This window comes from Dendrobates tinctorius, unplaced genomic scaffold (genome assembly GCF_039654945.1).
Source record: "Dendrobates tinctorius isolate UK_male_01 unplaced genomic scaffold, ASM3965494v1 ptg000143l, whole genome shotgun sequence".
Taxonomy (NCBI): domain Eukaryota; kingdom Metazoa; phylum Chordata; class Amphibia; order Anura; family Dendrobatidae; genus Dendrobates; species Dendrobates tinctorius.
Window position 1 is genome coordinate 8,765,061 of NW_027361810.1, and position 14,796 is coordinate 8,779,856.

At 43.3% G+C, this 14,796-nt stretch overlaps 1 protein-coding gene across 2 annotated transcripts in view; it reads left to right on the forward strand.

Moving 5' to 3' along the window:
• LOC141049195 (probable hydrolase PNKD) overlaps positions 1-13,494 on the forward strand; it is a 98,841-nt gene extending 85,347 nt beyond the window's left edge. For both annotated transcript variants that reach the window (XM_073545387.1, XM_073545388.1), the window contains exons 7-9: positions 5,472-5,558; positions 7,134-7,249; positions 8,150-13,494. In XM_073545387.1, coding sequence (XP_073401488.1) covers positions 5,472-5,558; positions 7,134-7,249; positions 8,150-8,323 — 377 coding nt within the window. In that variant the 3' untranslated portion in view covers positions 8,324-13,494. The remainder of the gene's footprint in view (positions 1-5,471; positions 5,559-7,133; positions 7,250-8,149) is intronic.
• Positions 13,495-14,796: the final 1,302 nt, after the last annotated feature.

Here is a 14,796-nt window from a genome sequence, read left to right on the forward strand (position 1 = left end):
GGAGTTGATACAGAATGATTGTCATCTCATGAGTGGAGCAGAGGGGAGACATGCGGGATAACGATCGCGCCCCTTATCAATGGCGGTTATTACACACACAGTCAGGCCTTGATAATACGGCTCTGGTTTCCTGTACGCGGAAGCTTGGCCGGTCTCCAGCGCTTTTCTTCTGCCACCATCACCACGGCCCATGCCAGCGTAATCTGATTACTGGGTGCGGAGATGCAGATAATCTGTAATTCCTCTGTGGCTTTATAATCCAGATTTAGTTTTCTGATTCTAAGTTACATCTTATGCTCCAGTCGCTTCCAAAGCTGCAATAAAAAAATAAAGGAATTTGGGACTAGCAAAAATATGGCTGCTTTTTTTTTTTTTTTTTTTTAATGTCCGCAGGTTGTGTCTCTCCATTGTAGTAAATAGAAACGAGCTGCAGTGCCGCAAGCAACCTGAGAACAGGAATGGTGCTAGTTTTAGAAAAAGGCAGCCATGTTTTGCATATTCTGGAAAATACCTCTAATTGGTTAACGGTCTATGACATACATTTTTTTTTTTCTTTTTTTACTGGTGGCTAAGGAAATATGAAGTCGGCTCAGATGCTAAGCCATGCACCATAATAGGCAGATGCGGGCTGCGTTACACAGCCAACATCTGCCTGTTCCTGCAGCGACTGGAGTGCACTCCGATTACTGCTTATTAATAATTTCCCAATGTGGGCATTTGTATGACTCCGGTGAGCATGCATCAGCTTACAATGGCTTCCCAGGACATGATGGCAGGGGACGGATACACTGTATTTATATAACAGTTTAAATCGCCTCCTTTTCCCATTGACGAGTAATCTAAAGTAAACATCTTTGGTGTCGACATGACCAAAAAAGTCTGATCTATCAGAAATTAAGTCATATAAAGTTATGTACACCTGTGTTAAACACTGGGAAAAAAATGAACTCCAGAATTGCCATTTTTAAATTTCTGCATAATTCCTCCTGTCTTAAAATGCTATAAAAAATGTTTTAGTTTAAAAAAAAAAAAAAAAGCAAACTCCAAAATGGTATCAATATAAGCATCATCTCAGGACTCAAAAAATTAGCCCCCCACACGGCTCTTTTAATGAAAAAATAGAAAAAAAGTCGAGTCTAAGAAAATGGCGACAACAACCAAATACATTTTTTTTATCTTGATTGGCTAGAGATTATTTCCTATCTTTTATATCACTTTCTTTTTTTTATGAAGCAGGTTTCCAGGGCTCTTTACCTAGTATAACCATAATAGATTCCGGATTCTTCTTTTGGTCGATTCCTTGTAGTTTCAGTATTTTGTCTCTGCTGGAATGATAATTGACGCTCTCGTGCACTGACCTCCTGCGGAGATTGGGCAGCAGCCAAAAAATCGAAATCACGAGAGACCTAAACAGCAGCCTGAGGTTTTGATGGATTTTAGGCCGGACTCCAGACGACCATGCAGCTCACCTGGAGACTCTAGTGAGGTCCGTGCCCTAATGTAGCAGAGCTGAAGCTGTCGGCATTAGGAGATGCTTTCCTGCTATCTCTTATAGTCAGGGATGCGGGGGCGTTCCTTTGTGAAGTTTCAGCTTGTTCTGATTTATACTAAACATAAATCCTAATCCCTTCCTTCCCGGAGCTGATATTGACGAGGGCTTTAATTCCTCTTGACTTTGGCGCAGCTGCTGCTTTCTGGTTATAAAGAAGCGTTTCTCAACGTCAGTGACCCGAGAGGAAGCAGAAAAAACACTTCAGTCATCACTCTGTACTTACAAAGCTAGCCCATCTTAAAGGGGCAGTAACCTTAAAGTCGCCAGCTAATAGTGCAGCTGCGTTATAGAGGAGCGATCACACGTGCAGTTTTTAAGGCTGCGTGCACACGCTGCAGATTTTTCCGCACGGATCCGCCGGTAAAACCGCAGGTAAAGTGACCTGCGGATTTGCCTGCTGTTTTGCTCTGTGGGTTTGACACCTGGACAATGGAACAGGTGGCAAACCTTAGCGGAATCCGCAGAAAGAATTGACATGCTGCGGATTTAAAACCGCACAGAAAAATCCGCAGCATGTGCACTGCGGATTTGAAATCCCATTGGCTAAACATGGTGCTGTACACTGTCTGCGGAACTGCTGCGGATCTGCGGAGGCCAAAACAGCTGCGGATCCGCAGCAGAATCCGCAGCGTGTACACATAGCCTTATGCAGTTTTTCGAGCCAAAGTTAGAAGTGGATCACAGAGCAATGGTCTGTAAGTTGATTTGTAATTCATTATTTACGCGCTGCTCTGGATGGATGGTGTCTGACCTTACGGACACCATGGTGGACGTTTTCTCTGTCAGTTGTTGCTTTCCTGGAACACCTATAGTTCCCTCTGTAATGATGCACATCTTTCCTGTCTAGTTCCCACTGTAATGTTGTAGTCTCTAGACAGACACAGGGGGCAGCCGTTCTGTACAGCGGCCCCCTGAAGCATCTGACTGTTCTGTTCCACGTCAGGCACCTGAGTTTTTTGTTTTTTTTATTGTATTCAGGAAGAGATCGTTAGCTACAGATTTAATGAAAAAATGTGGAATCCGCATCACCATCGACGTCTCATCCTGATGACACCCGGGGGGAGGGCAGATGAGGGGATCAATAACACCCTCGCCATAGGATGCGAGAACAAAAACCCTGACAAATCCGCCATTTCCCGCCGTTACCATGGAGCCGAGCGATCCGTCCCGCTGAGCGCTGACCCAGCTATTGTCAGATCAGAGGGAGCGTCTGTCTTCATGATACTATTGCGGAAAATTAAGAAAAGCGCTTCCCTCTATAATAAAAATAAATCCCCAGGAGAAGGGAGCCTGCCTAGAAAGTGGAAATGTTAGTGAGGTGACATGGTGTAAAAAAATGCAATTCCTCCTTTTTTTTTTTTTTTTTTTTTTTTTTTTGTCATGGGAGTTTATTCAGTAAAAATGACCTGACTTGATTCTCCAGGTCAGAACGATTACGGCAAAACCAAACTTGTGTTATTGCTTTTTTTTTTTTTTTTTTTATTTCATTATTATTTTATGGTTAACTAAAATTCAAACATTTATTAAAAAAAAAAATTTGTACCACCAGGTTCTGAGAGCTGTCACTTTTTATTTTTCCATTGGTGGCGCTATACAATTGATTTTTTTGCATGTCGGGCTATCGTTTTTATTGGTATCGTTTTTGGGGTACGTGAGGGACGAGGAAGACTCCATTTTGGATTTATTAATTCAGGCCCAATATATTGTCCAGAGATCTTCCTCCACTCCTGAAGTGGCGCCCACCCTTGGGAGAAGTACACAAGTCCCCAAAAGAACAAAACTTTTGCCAAATGGCCAGAGAATTAGAGACCACATGTTACTGAAGGCGAGGAAGGGCAGAGCTAGGACCCCCTGCTGTCTTTTGTGCAAGGCAGCCAACATCAAAGCAAGCTCTAGACACTTGAGCACCGACACCTAGAGATGAATTATGAGAGTACCGAGCATCTCAGGCGTAAGTCCGGTATACAAGCAGAACCCTGGGAGCCCTCCGCACACACCCCAGTGTCTCATATTTCTCTAGTGGTCCCAGATACCGAGCAGAACCACTTAGCCGACCCAAGTTTGGACTCTCCGTATCGGTCCAGCCCCAACGAACCCGTTGAGACATCAGTCGTCCCATTGGGCCCTCCTGCTAGGAAGTTCTGACCCATCCTAGATATTGGGAATTATTTCAGCTAGGAGATCAAGGAAGGAGAATTCGGTCCAACCCAGAGGGGTGGTGGCAAATATGGGAGGGGGCGAGCTAGGGGTTAGAAGCTGGGCCACACACCTTTAGTCTTCGTCTTTGTTCTGCCATTGAAGCCACGTCACGTCATGTGTGGAGACGGACCAGAAACTAAGAAGGTGCCTGTGGATACGAGAGCTTCCCCTCATCCACAAGTGATAAGAAACGGTACCGTGACACATCCAGCTGACTGCTATCCCCAACCTGTACCCTACCTTTATCTGTACTTCTGGCTGTAACCTCTGTATATTACTCTGTATATATTTGTAGCATCTAATGCGCCTTTCAGCAATTAAAATATCAGTTAATTTTGGGCTGCTCTTTTATGTAAAAACCCGATTTCCCACATCCATGAGTCCGACTAGTACTTATACGCTGCAAGAGGTTGGTTTCTGATCCGATTTAAGCTTAACAGACCCGGCTTATATCTAACAAGGAACTGGTGGCAGCAAACCGCCCTGGTGTTATTAGGGGATCCTGGCAATGACGGACCGGAGGTTTATGTATATATTCCCGGCATGGGACTGGTGATATATACAGCCCTCACTGAGAGTGCCTCGTTAACCAGTACGCGACAGGGCAGCTTCTCTGGCGACTACTTATCCTAGGTGCAGTTCCCTGACTGACCTGAGGGTAAGGGAGGCGCCAGAGAGCTGCGACTGTGTAAGCACCATCACAGATTGGTGACGGCGTGGTGATATCCCTATCCCCCCGGCTCTCTCTCTCGTGTGTTTTTGCTTACAGGGTACATACATTCTTCTAAACTCTTATTTCCTTTTAGCAAGAGGTGCTATGGCTTAAAAATATACAATTATTGTTTTGTTTTTTTCTTTACCGTTTTTACCCTAGACATTAAATTATTTGATATTTTTATAGATCAGACTTTTACAGAGGTTATGATACCAAATATGCTTATTTTTTTCCTTTTCTTGTGTGTTTACTGTTTTAACTGTGAAAAAAAAAAGGGTGGGGGATGATTTTTCTCTATTTAAAACTTTTTGCTAAGTTCACTTCTTTTTTGTTTCCCTAGAGAGCATGAAAATGTGGTCACTTATACCCTATGCTATATTGCAATATATAGTGAGAATCACTGTCTCCCATGAACTCAGCCTATGTACTGAGATTTTGGCAGCGGAGGTCATTTAAATGGTTAAATAGCCGCTCACGGCTTCTATGGGCAGCCATGACACAGCTGGCGCGGGCTCTGTGCGAGGCTCGCGCCACACAGTCGGGAAGGGGTTAAACCACTCTGGTAAAATGAAAGCTGCGCTCTCTGATGTTCTTTTATACAATTTTTCTGACAGTCTTAGAACTTCTTTGAAAGTTTTGTGACTACATAAAAGCCCCAGTTACTGTATGTTCTGTGGAAAGCTGGGTGACCACCCCTGTGAGCAGCCCACCGCCACGTGGAGGGAATGCGGTCGACCACTGCAAAAATGAATTTTAGCATTTAAACGGGATATCCATGGTCAAGAAAAAAACTATGAGTTGATCGAGCTGTAATAAAATAGCGGCTTTGAGATCAGAAAAATTTCCTTAGATCAAAATGTATGACATGTCAGTGTATCGTAAAATTCTGTTTGACGCTTCGCTTTTGCCTGACAACCCCCAGGAGTGATGCATTGGCAATCTACAAGGTATAATACTGGATGTTTTTTGTGTGGGGTCAGCCACCTTTTTGTTTTGTCTCTCAAGGGAGAATGTTCGAGGGCTCGGCTGGCACCATGCTGGAATCGCTGGATACTGTAGCCTCTCTGAATGAGAACACATTGCTCTGGCCTGGTAGGTTCATCACAGGGTGCTGGAATCATCTGGTTAAACTGTGCTAGAAAAGCCAAAAAAAAATAACAATGTGCTTTGGCGACATCTAGTGGCCAAAGAATAATATCTCACCTGTTTTAAATAGACCTTCAAAGATGAAAGCAGCACACCATGGTAAATTCAGTTAAAATGCAGTTTAATTGCCCATCTGGCAACGTTTCGATCCCAAGGATATGGACCTTTTCCAAGCTTGAAAAAGTTCCATATCCTTGGGACCGAAATGTCGCCAGATGGGCAATTAAACTGCACTTTAACTGAATTTACCATGGTGTGCTGCTTTAATCTTTGAAGGACTATTTGTGAGGTTCGGTACATACCTGGAAGGCTTGCACCTGATTGTTTTTTGTGCTGATTTTTCACTTTTTTTTTTTTTTTTTTTTTTTTTTTTTTTTTACAGATCATCACTTTTTTTAAAGACATATATAGCCATCACACCATAAATAAAAATGACAGAGGGAAATATATTTGATCCTAATCCTGAGATACACCCTACTGATCATGGGGTACATCCTGTATACAACAGAGATGCACTCACTATTCTGCTGGTGCAGTCACTGTGTACATACATTACATTACTGATCCTGCTTTACATCCTGTATTATACCCCAGAGCTGCACTCACTATTCTGCTGGTGCAGTCACTGTGTACATACATTACTTTACTGATCCTGAGTTACATCCTGTATTATACTCCAGAGCTGCACTCACTATTCTGCTGGTGCAGTCACTGTGTACATACATTACATTACTGATCCTGAGTTACATCCTGTAATATACCCCAGAGCTGCACTCACTATTCTGCTGGTGCGGTCACTGTGTACATACATTACTTATCCTGTACAGATAAGAGAGTGTTTCCCTGACTAAGGGCCCCGTTACATGTATCAATGTCCCAGCGATCCCACCAACGATCCGATGTGGATGGGATCGCTGGGACATCGTTAGGCTGATCACTGGTGAGCTGTCACATAGACAGCCCCTCCAGCGATCAGGCTGGTTTCCAATGTAAACAGCAGATATCTAAGAGCCACGTGGCTCCTAGATACCCGCTGTTTACATTGGAAACCAGCGTGGCTGATCGTTGCTCTCCCGCTGCCACACGCAGCGATGCGCACTGGCCAGCGAGAGACCAGCGATCAGAAAACGGCCCATGACGATCCTGCACAATCAGCGATACCCGGCAGGGGGGCCGGTCGCTGGTCCATGTCACACACAGCGATCTCGCTGGCGACATCGCTGTGTGTGACGGGGCCTTAAGCACAACAACAGTCCTGAAGTATCTTGTCCCAGAATAGAAGTCTGTGCCTTGGTTGTGTTTTGAGGTCTACAGCTGAGGTTTTGTTACTGTGTGTCCTTTGTAGGCAAACATTCTTGAGTTGGACTCCTCAGCAGCATAAATCTGTTTCTTTTTTCCATTCATTGACAGCAAGCAGACATTTTGAAAATGTCAAAAGCACAAAGCGAACATTTTCTAATCAGAAGAAACAAGCGAGTGGTCCTAATGTTTCTCTCCCCCCCCCCCCCCCCCCCCAAACAGGCCATGAATACGCAGCGGATAACCTGATGTTTGCGGCGGTGGTGGAGCCTGATAACGCCGTGCGGGACATGAAGTTTCAGTGGGTCGTTCAGCAGAGGCTGGAGAAGAAGTGCACGGTGGGTAATGAGCCGTCAAAGGCATTGGGTGATGTTATAGGGGCAGGAAGGGGTTCCCTATAGTGTATGGTGTCCTATAGGCTGTATATAGCCTCATATAAGCTGGGGAAAGGAGATTATAGACGAGGTATCATGGCTTCAGGTAAGTAGAGTGACGAATGATCATGAGCCAGCAGTCCCCGCTTTAGGATGTTTTTAGGACTTGCGCATCTTTATTTTAGTTCTTTTTAATTCAGGCACGTTACATTGTGATCTCATCCAGAGCTGCGTTCACAATTCTGCCACTGCTAACATATAGGACATTTGCCAGAATCTGTGGGCAAACTGCAACGTTTGTCGTAAATGTTTAAGCCAAATTGATGTTTTACTCCTATTAGTACCTCTGCCAAAACTTAAAATTGACAAGAATAGGGGGCTTGGTGAACCATTTTGGCGTGAAGTACAACTAATTTAGAATTGTCTTTTATACATAAAAGACACATAAAAAGTTGCATGTTCTAGACAGGTCATGAAGCGTGGAGCAATAACGTTGTAACCATTCTTAATATGCAGAACAAGTTGGAAATTGCACTAAATGTATTGCTGCTCCACACAGTATTCTGTCTTTATCCAATATTTGGGACATGTAGCATCATGCAGTGATGCAGCTACGTCCATATTTAACAAACGTTGGACACAATGATAAATTTGGACTGTAGCAAATGCCATAAAGCTTCAGCAAAAGCTGCACGATTTTTGATAAATGTGTAATATAGTCCACAAAAAAAATCGCCTCTGTGCAGACGCTGATGCAGTGTGCAGTAAAAGCTGAAAGCGGGGTAGATTTTTTATTTTTTTTTCATTCTTTGATGTTTGTGGAGTAACGTGGACATTAAACAGTCGTCTTGTTTGTGCCTCCAGTGTCCGTCCACCCTGGGAGAAGAGAAGGAATACAATCCATTCCTGCGCACTCACTGCAGGGACTTACACATGGCACTCGACCTCCAGCGAGGGGCGGACGAGGAGTGGAGTCATTTCCGTTCTCGGGTCCTTGAAGAAGTGCGAAGAAGGAAAGATCTGTTTAAAGGCAGATAGTGGTGTCACGTCTCGGAGAATCGCCCTCCACAGCTCGGGGTTTTCTGCTGTGGTCCCATCTGTCTGTCCAGCTGGAACCTTTCCTGAGGAATCGGACGAGATTTACAATCGCTCATTTACAAGCAAGAAACAAAAAAAAAAAAAAAAATGCAGAATTTGGGGACTTTTTTACTTTTAATGACCCGATGAGTATTATTTTGTTTTTTGGGGGGTAAACACTAAGACTTTGGTGCATTTCCATGCTGCGCTTGCATGTCTTCAGGAGGGGGCTCTTGCAAATAAGATGGTTGTGCACCGCTGTGCCAGATCAATGCACGGTCGTGCCAGGTGAGACCAAGGCGACTTCAGGACAGGAATGAAATAATGGAAGCTGGGCTCAATCATTAACGCTGGAGTAGCGCCCCCTGTTGGTACTGGTCATTTCACGTATTACAGGACTGTACATTGTAATATATTATTATAGGTACCCCACACCCCCATTTTTCCTAAATTGACGCTAAACCTAGTGAATATCTCCTCTTTGCATTGAATACATTCTGTTTCTTTCTGTTATCAGCCATTTGATATCCACTCTCCAATTTCTGTGTTAACTGCAATCTGTTGTCCCCTACTATCAGCCATTATAGGCTGGGGAGAGGTCCTGCCACCCCTACCATCATTACTTTTATACTTCTGACATCAGTGGCTGCTCCTAGGTCCACGTCTCATCACATTTTTGTGTTTTACTTGATTTATCTTATTGTATGGTTAAAAAAAATAACACGTAATTATACGGATAAGTTTGCTTTTACATCAGATATAATGGGAAAACCGTATCACATGGCATAAGTGTATTTGTCATAGACTGGATTTACATCTGGTTTTATTGATTTTCTTTTTTAGAGCAAGTCACATGATCTCCTGACAATAACCCCTCCACCATATCAAAGGATTAAAATGCATCAGTTTTTTATCAGGTTTTTTTTTTATTTGCAGTTTTAAAATGAGGCTGTTAAAAATTACAAAAATGTGGTGATAAACTGCCTCAGCCATAGTGGCCGAATAACTGGGTGAATTTCGGTGCTGTCTGTCGGCCATTACCTTACACTTTTAGTCAAGGAATCCCATAAATGTGAATCATAAACCCCCCCCAATATCGGTCACTATCTTATGACCTGTGTTTTAGGGTGTATGATCCCCAGAATGTGTGTCCAAACACAAATTTAAGTGTCCAGCAATAAAAAAAAAAAAAACAGACAGCGCTGTTCTGCAGAAGGATGCTGCCATTTGCCACTAGGGGGAGCTAGTTGCTTGTGTTTATATTGCTTACATTGGGTCAGACTGATGGCACAAATGATTTATACTGAAAAATTTGCATACAAGGTCATGCAACTGAATTGTTACTTGTTTTGGCCAAATGTATTAGTGATTTGTGCTGCTCAAGAAAAGTTGACAACATATGAAATAAAATTGGCAAAATATGTTGTACGGTGTGCACAACTGTGATAACTTTCATGCATCTTTTTCTTGTAGACACAATGATAAACAGCTGACTCCCTGCTGCAATGGCTGGAATCAGAGACCTCTGATACCATCTGTTTAACACATTAGAAGCTGCTGTCGGTTCTCTATGCAGAGAGCTTCGCCTAGTGGTGGCTGTATAAATCTGTATGTAGTGAGCTCCCTCTAGTGGTGGCTGTATAAATCTGTATGTAGTGAGCTCCCCCTAGTGGTGGCTGTATAAATCTGTATGTAGTGAGCTCCCCCTAGTGGTGACTGTATAAATCTGTATGTAGTGAGCTCCCCCTAGTGGTGGCTGTATAAATCTGTATGTAGTGAGCTCCCCTAGTGATGGCTGTATAAATCTGTATGTAGTGAGCTCCTCCTAGTGGTGGCTGTATAAATCTGTATGTAGTGAGCTCCTCCTAGTGGTGGCTGTATAAATCTATATATAGTAAGCGCCTCCTAGTGGTGGCTGTATAAATCTGTATGCAGTGAGCGCCCCCTAGTGGAGGCTGTATAAATCTGTATGTAGTGAGCTCCCCCTAGTGGTGGCTGTATAAATCTGTATGCAGTGAGCTCCCACAGGTGGTGGCTGTATAACTCTGTGTGCAGTGAACTCCCCCTTGTGGTGACTGTACAATCTGTATGTAGTAATTGTCTACTAGTGGTGGATGTGTAAATCTGTATGTAGTGAGCTCCCCCTAGTGATGGCTGTATAAATCTGTATGTAGTGAGCTCCCCCTATTGATGGCTGTATAAATCTGTATGCAGTGAGCTCCCCCTAGTGGAGGCTGTATAAATCTGTATGTAGTGAGCTCCCCCTAGTGGTGACTGTATAATCTGTATGTAGTGAGCTCCCACAAGTGGTAGCTGTATAACTCTGTGTGCAGTGAACTCCCCGTTGTGGTGACAGTACAATCTGTATGTAGTGAGCTCCCCCTAGTGGAGACTGTATAAATCTGTATGCAGTGAGCTCCCCCTAGTGGTGACTGTGTAATCTGTATGCAGTGAGCTCCCCCTAGTGGTGATTGTATAATCTGTATGCAGGGAGCTTCCCCTAGTGGTGACTGTGTAATCTGTATGCAGTGAGCTCCCCCTAGTGGTGATTGTATAATCTGTATGCAGTGAGCTTCCCCTAGTGGTGACAGTGTAATCTGTATGCAGTGAGCTCCTCCCACCCAGTTGTTGCAGGAAAACAGAATTTTAACATTGAATTTTAGTGAATGTTTTATAGTGTTATCCTGCTCTTGATTATTGGGTCGCTCTGCTGGACCTGTTACTGGAGACACATTAATAGACTGCTCTTATGGGCTGGGTTTACATATTCTCTAGTGCTCCAATCACACAACACATCAGATGTATCCTTCAAAAAGAATTCTTAAAAGTAGGTATGTTTGTAATGAAAAATGGCAGCTCAGACCCCTGAAAAGGTGCTGCTCCTGGTATATTACTGTTGTAGATTTGTGGCTTATCTAAGGTACTGACCCACATACAGTTGTGGCCAAAAGTATTGACACCCCTGCAATTCTGTCAGATAATACTCAGTTTCTTCCTGAAAATGATTGCAAACACAAATTCTTTGGTATTATTATCTTCATTTAATTTGTCTTAAATGAAAAAACACAAAAGAGAATGAAGCAAAAAGCAAAACATTAATCATTTCACACAAAACTCCAAAAATGGGCCAGACAAAAGTATTGGCACCCTCAGCCTAATACTTGGTTGCACAACCTTTGCTAAGTGCACACGTACCGGAACTCTCGCGGAAATTACCGCGAGAATTTCGGAATTCCAGTCCGCGGGAAAATCGCAATTTAAATTCCCGCGATTTTCCCGTGGAAAAACTAGCATTTTGCAAGCGTAATTAGCTTGCAAAATGCTAGCGTTTTCCAAGCGATCTGTAGCATCGCCTGGAGAACTGATTGACAGGTTGGTCACACTCGTCAAACATAGTGTTTGACGAGTGTGACCAACTTTTTACTACTGAGGCCGCCTATGCAGCATCAGTAGTAAAAGATAAAATGTAAAAAAAAATAAAAAATGGTGTTATTCTTACCCTCCGACGTCCCGCGCATCCGTTCCCAGTAATCCTTTGCGAAAATGCCCGCGATGACGTCAGTTCTCGCGGTCATTCGCGATGACCGCGAGACTTCGCGATCCCGTGAGATCGGACGCCATCGCGGGCATTTTCGCAAAGGATTACTGGGAACGGAGCGTGAAGAGAAGCGGAAAGGCTGCGCGGGACGCCGGAGGGTGAGAATAACAATATTTTTTATTTTTAAATTCTTTTTTTTACAGGGATATGGTACCCAAAGCCCGGAGGACAGTCTCCTCTCCTCCGGACCGTGGGTACCATCCGCAAATGTTCTGCTTACTTTCCGCATGTTGTGCACAGCCACATGCGGAAAGTAAGCGGAACAATGCATTCCTATGGGTGCGGGATCGCCGCGATTCCGCAAATTAATGAGCATGCTGCGGTTTTTACCGCGAAGCGATTCCGCCGCGGTAAAAACCGCAGCATTAGCACAGCATTGCGGAATCCCATAGGAATGCATGGGATGCTTATTTTTCGCGTTTTCGCGGCAAAATCGCGCGGTTAAAACTGCCGCGGAAACGCGAAAAAAACGCCACGTGTGAACTCAGCCTTAGCCAAAATAACTGCGACCAACCGCTTCCGGTAACCATCAATGAGTTTCTTACAATGCTCTGCTGGAATTTTAGACCATTCTTCTTTGGCAAACTGCTCCAGGTCCCTGATATTTGAAGGGTGCCTTCTCCAAACTGCCATTTTTAGATCTCTCCACAGGTGTTCTATGGGATTCAGGTCTGGACTCATTGCTGGCCACCTTAGAAGTCTCCAGTGCTTTCTCTCAAACCATTTTCTAGTGCTTTTTGAAGTGACAAATTAAATGAAGATAATACCAAAGAATTTGTGTTTGCAATCATTTTCAGGAAGAAACTGAGTATTACCTGACAGAATTGCAGGGGTGTCAATACTTTTGGCCACAACTGTAATTGTATTCATAGTAAATCAAAATCCCAAAAGTAACACTAAAATTCTAATCATCCGGAAACTGTGAACCCAGACAGGAGCCAGATTATCAGATGATCTGAATTATTTGACTGGTGTTGTCTAAATAAAGCTTTGACATTATAATGGTGACAATTTTTTATTCTACTTTCGTTCTCCAATATTTTTAAGAGCTCCGCTTGCTGTCGGTGACTAGAATTATTTCTGTGTAGATATAGAAACTGAAAGCTCTTTTATAGATCAAATCTCTCACAGCTGAGACTTTAAACTTGTTACAAAGTAATAGACAAATCAAGACTGGATACAATTGTAGCAAACCCTCAGCTGTGAAAAGAATTGAATCAGGACAGGTTTGTTGCAATACTGTTTTTCATTCACTGGCCGCAATCAAGGATCCTGAAAATGGTGAAGTGCACTCGGTCATTAGAAAGTTGCAGAACTTTTCATTATGTGATCATTGATCTTCATTTACATAAAATTGTAGAATCTTTTATTTTCAGAGGATTTTTCAATTTTCTGCTGGAAATATGATCTGGACTGTCGAGTGTTCCGGATTATCTGAATGTCACATTTAGCTTATGTGAACCATCATGTGTTTCCTTGTGCATAATAAGGTGCTGACCTGAGACTTGTGTGAATAAACAAATTATTGAAATGACTGATGTTTTATGTGCTTTTTTTCCCCATGTGCACAAATTCAGCTTGGGGGGGATAACACATTACATTGTTATGATTATGACAAAATCAGCAGGGCATCCCCCCCCCCCCCATGACAAATGTATCTCCCCTCGGGTTATAGTAAATATACAAATAACCCAACTATATAACATTTTAATTATTTATAAGTTCTTAATAAAACAGACATTACAAATCCTGATATGACCAGTCTTAGAATTTGCTGCCCCTGATCTCCAGGCCGGTGATTGCTCTCTTGGGTTTGTAATGAGTCGTGCAGCTTATGCTGCAATCGGGTAAATATCACCACGGTCAACTTCTCTGGTGAAGACCTCCAGAACCCACAACTGCTGCCTCGTCTAGGACAGAGCAGGCACAAGTTATGGTGGTAATATTCTCCACTGCAATAGTCTGCCATAAAAACCATTCATGGTCCATAAGCGAAGGCTTAGCTGGGGGTTCATCTCTGTGGGTGGGGTTCAGAGTGGGAGAAAAACTCTGATTATAACTATGCTGGCGTACCCCAATAGTGGGTATAGGAAAATCTCAGCAAATTACCGCACTGTTACTGAAAACAAATGTCTACACAAAGACCAACACTGATATTACCACCACATGGTGACCATATACTGGTAGTGCTGCAGAACATGTAATGGGTTCTATATATTTACTTACAGCTGACATTTGGGTGGGCCCCTCTGAGCAGATTTGCCTGTAACAATAGCACCACCACCCTCCAACTATGTAATATGGGGGGCACAGGATTAAAGAGACATGACTCGGGTTTGGTACTGTAGCTCCACTCCATTGAAGTGAGTGGGGCCAAGCTGCAATATCACAACCTGCACATCTGGGTTGTGCAGTTTTTGAAAGAAAATTCTGAACGAATCTTTTAAATGCCCCTTTACATATCGAGCCCATGAAATACATCGGCACCACCCATGCACGAGGCGGTCATTGTGATTTTACCTGACCCAGAACTTCATCCAGGTGATGTCTATAATCATTTTTGGGTTTCTGCAGTCCCTTCTGCTTTCTTCTGGTCCTGCAGCCACACTTCACCTTCACAGTTGGCTTCATTCTGATAACAAAAATAACCCAAGTGCTAAAGTGTGGATAGAGGTGTACAATATAAGAAGCGTGCATCCCTACATTACACACTGCCACACGAGTTCAGTCTGGGGGCATATATCGTAAATGTTGCATTTAATAATTCAAGAAGTCTACGGCTATGTGCACACGCTGTGGATTGATCTGCGGATTTTTCCGCGCGGATGCCTGCGGT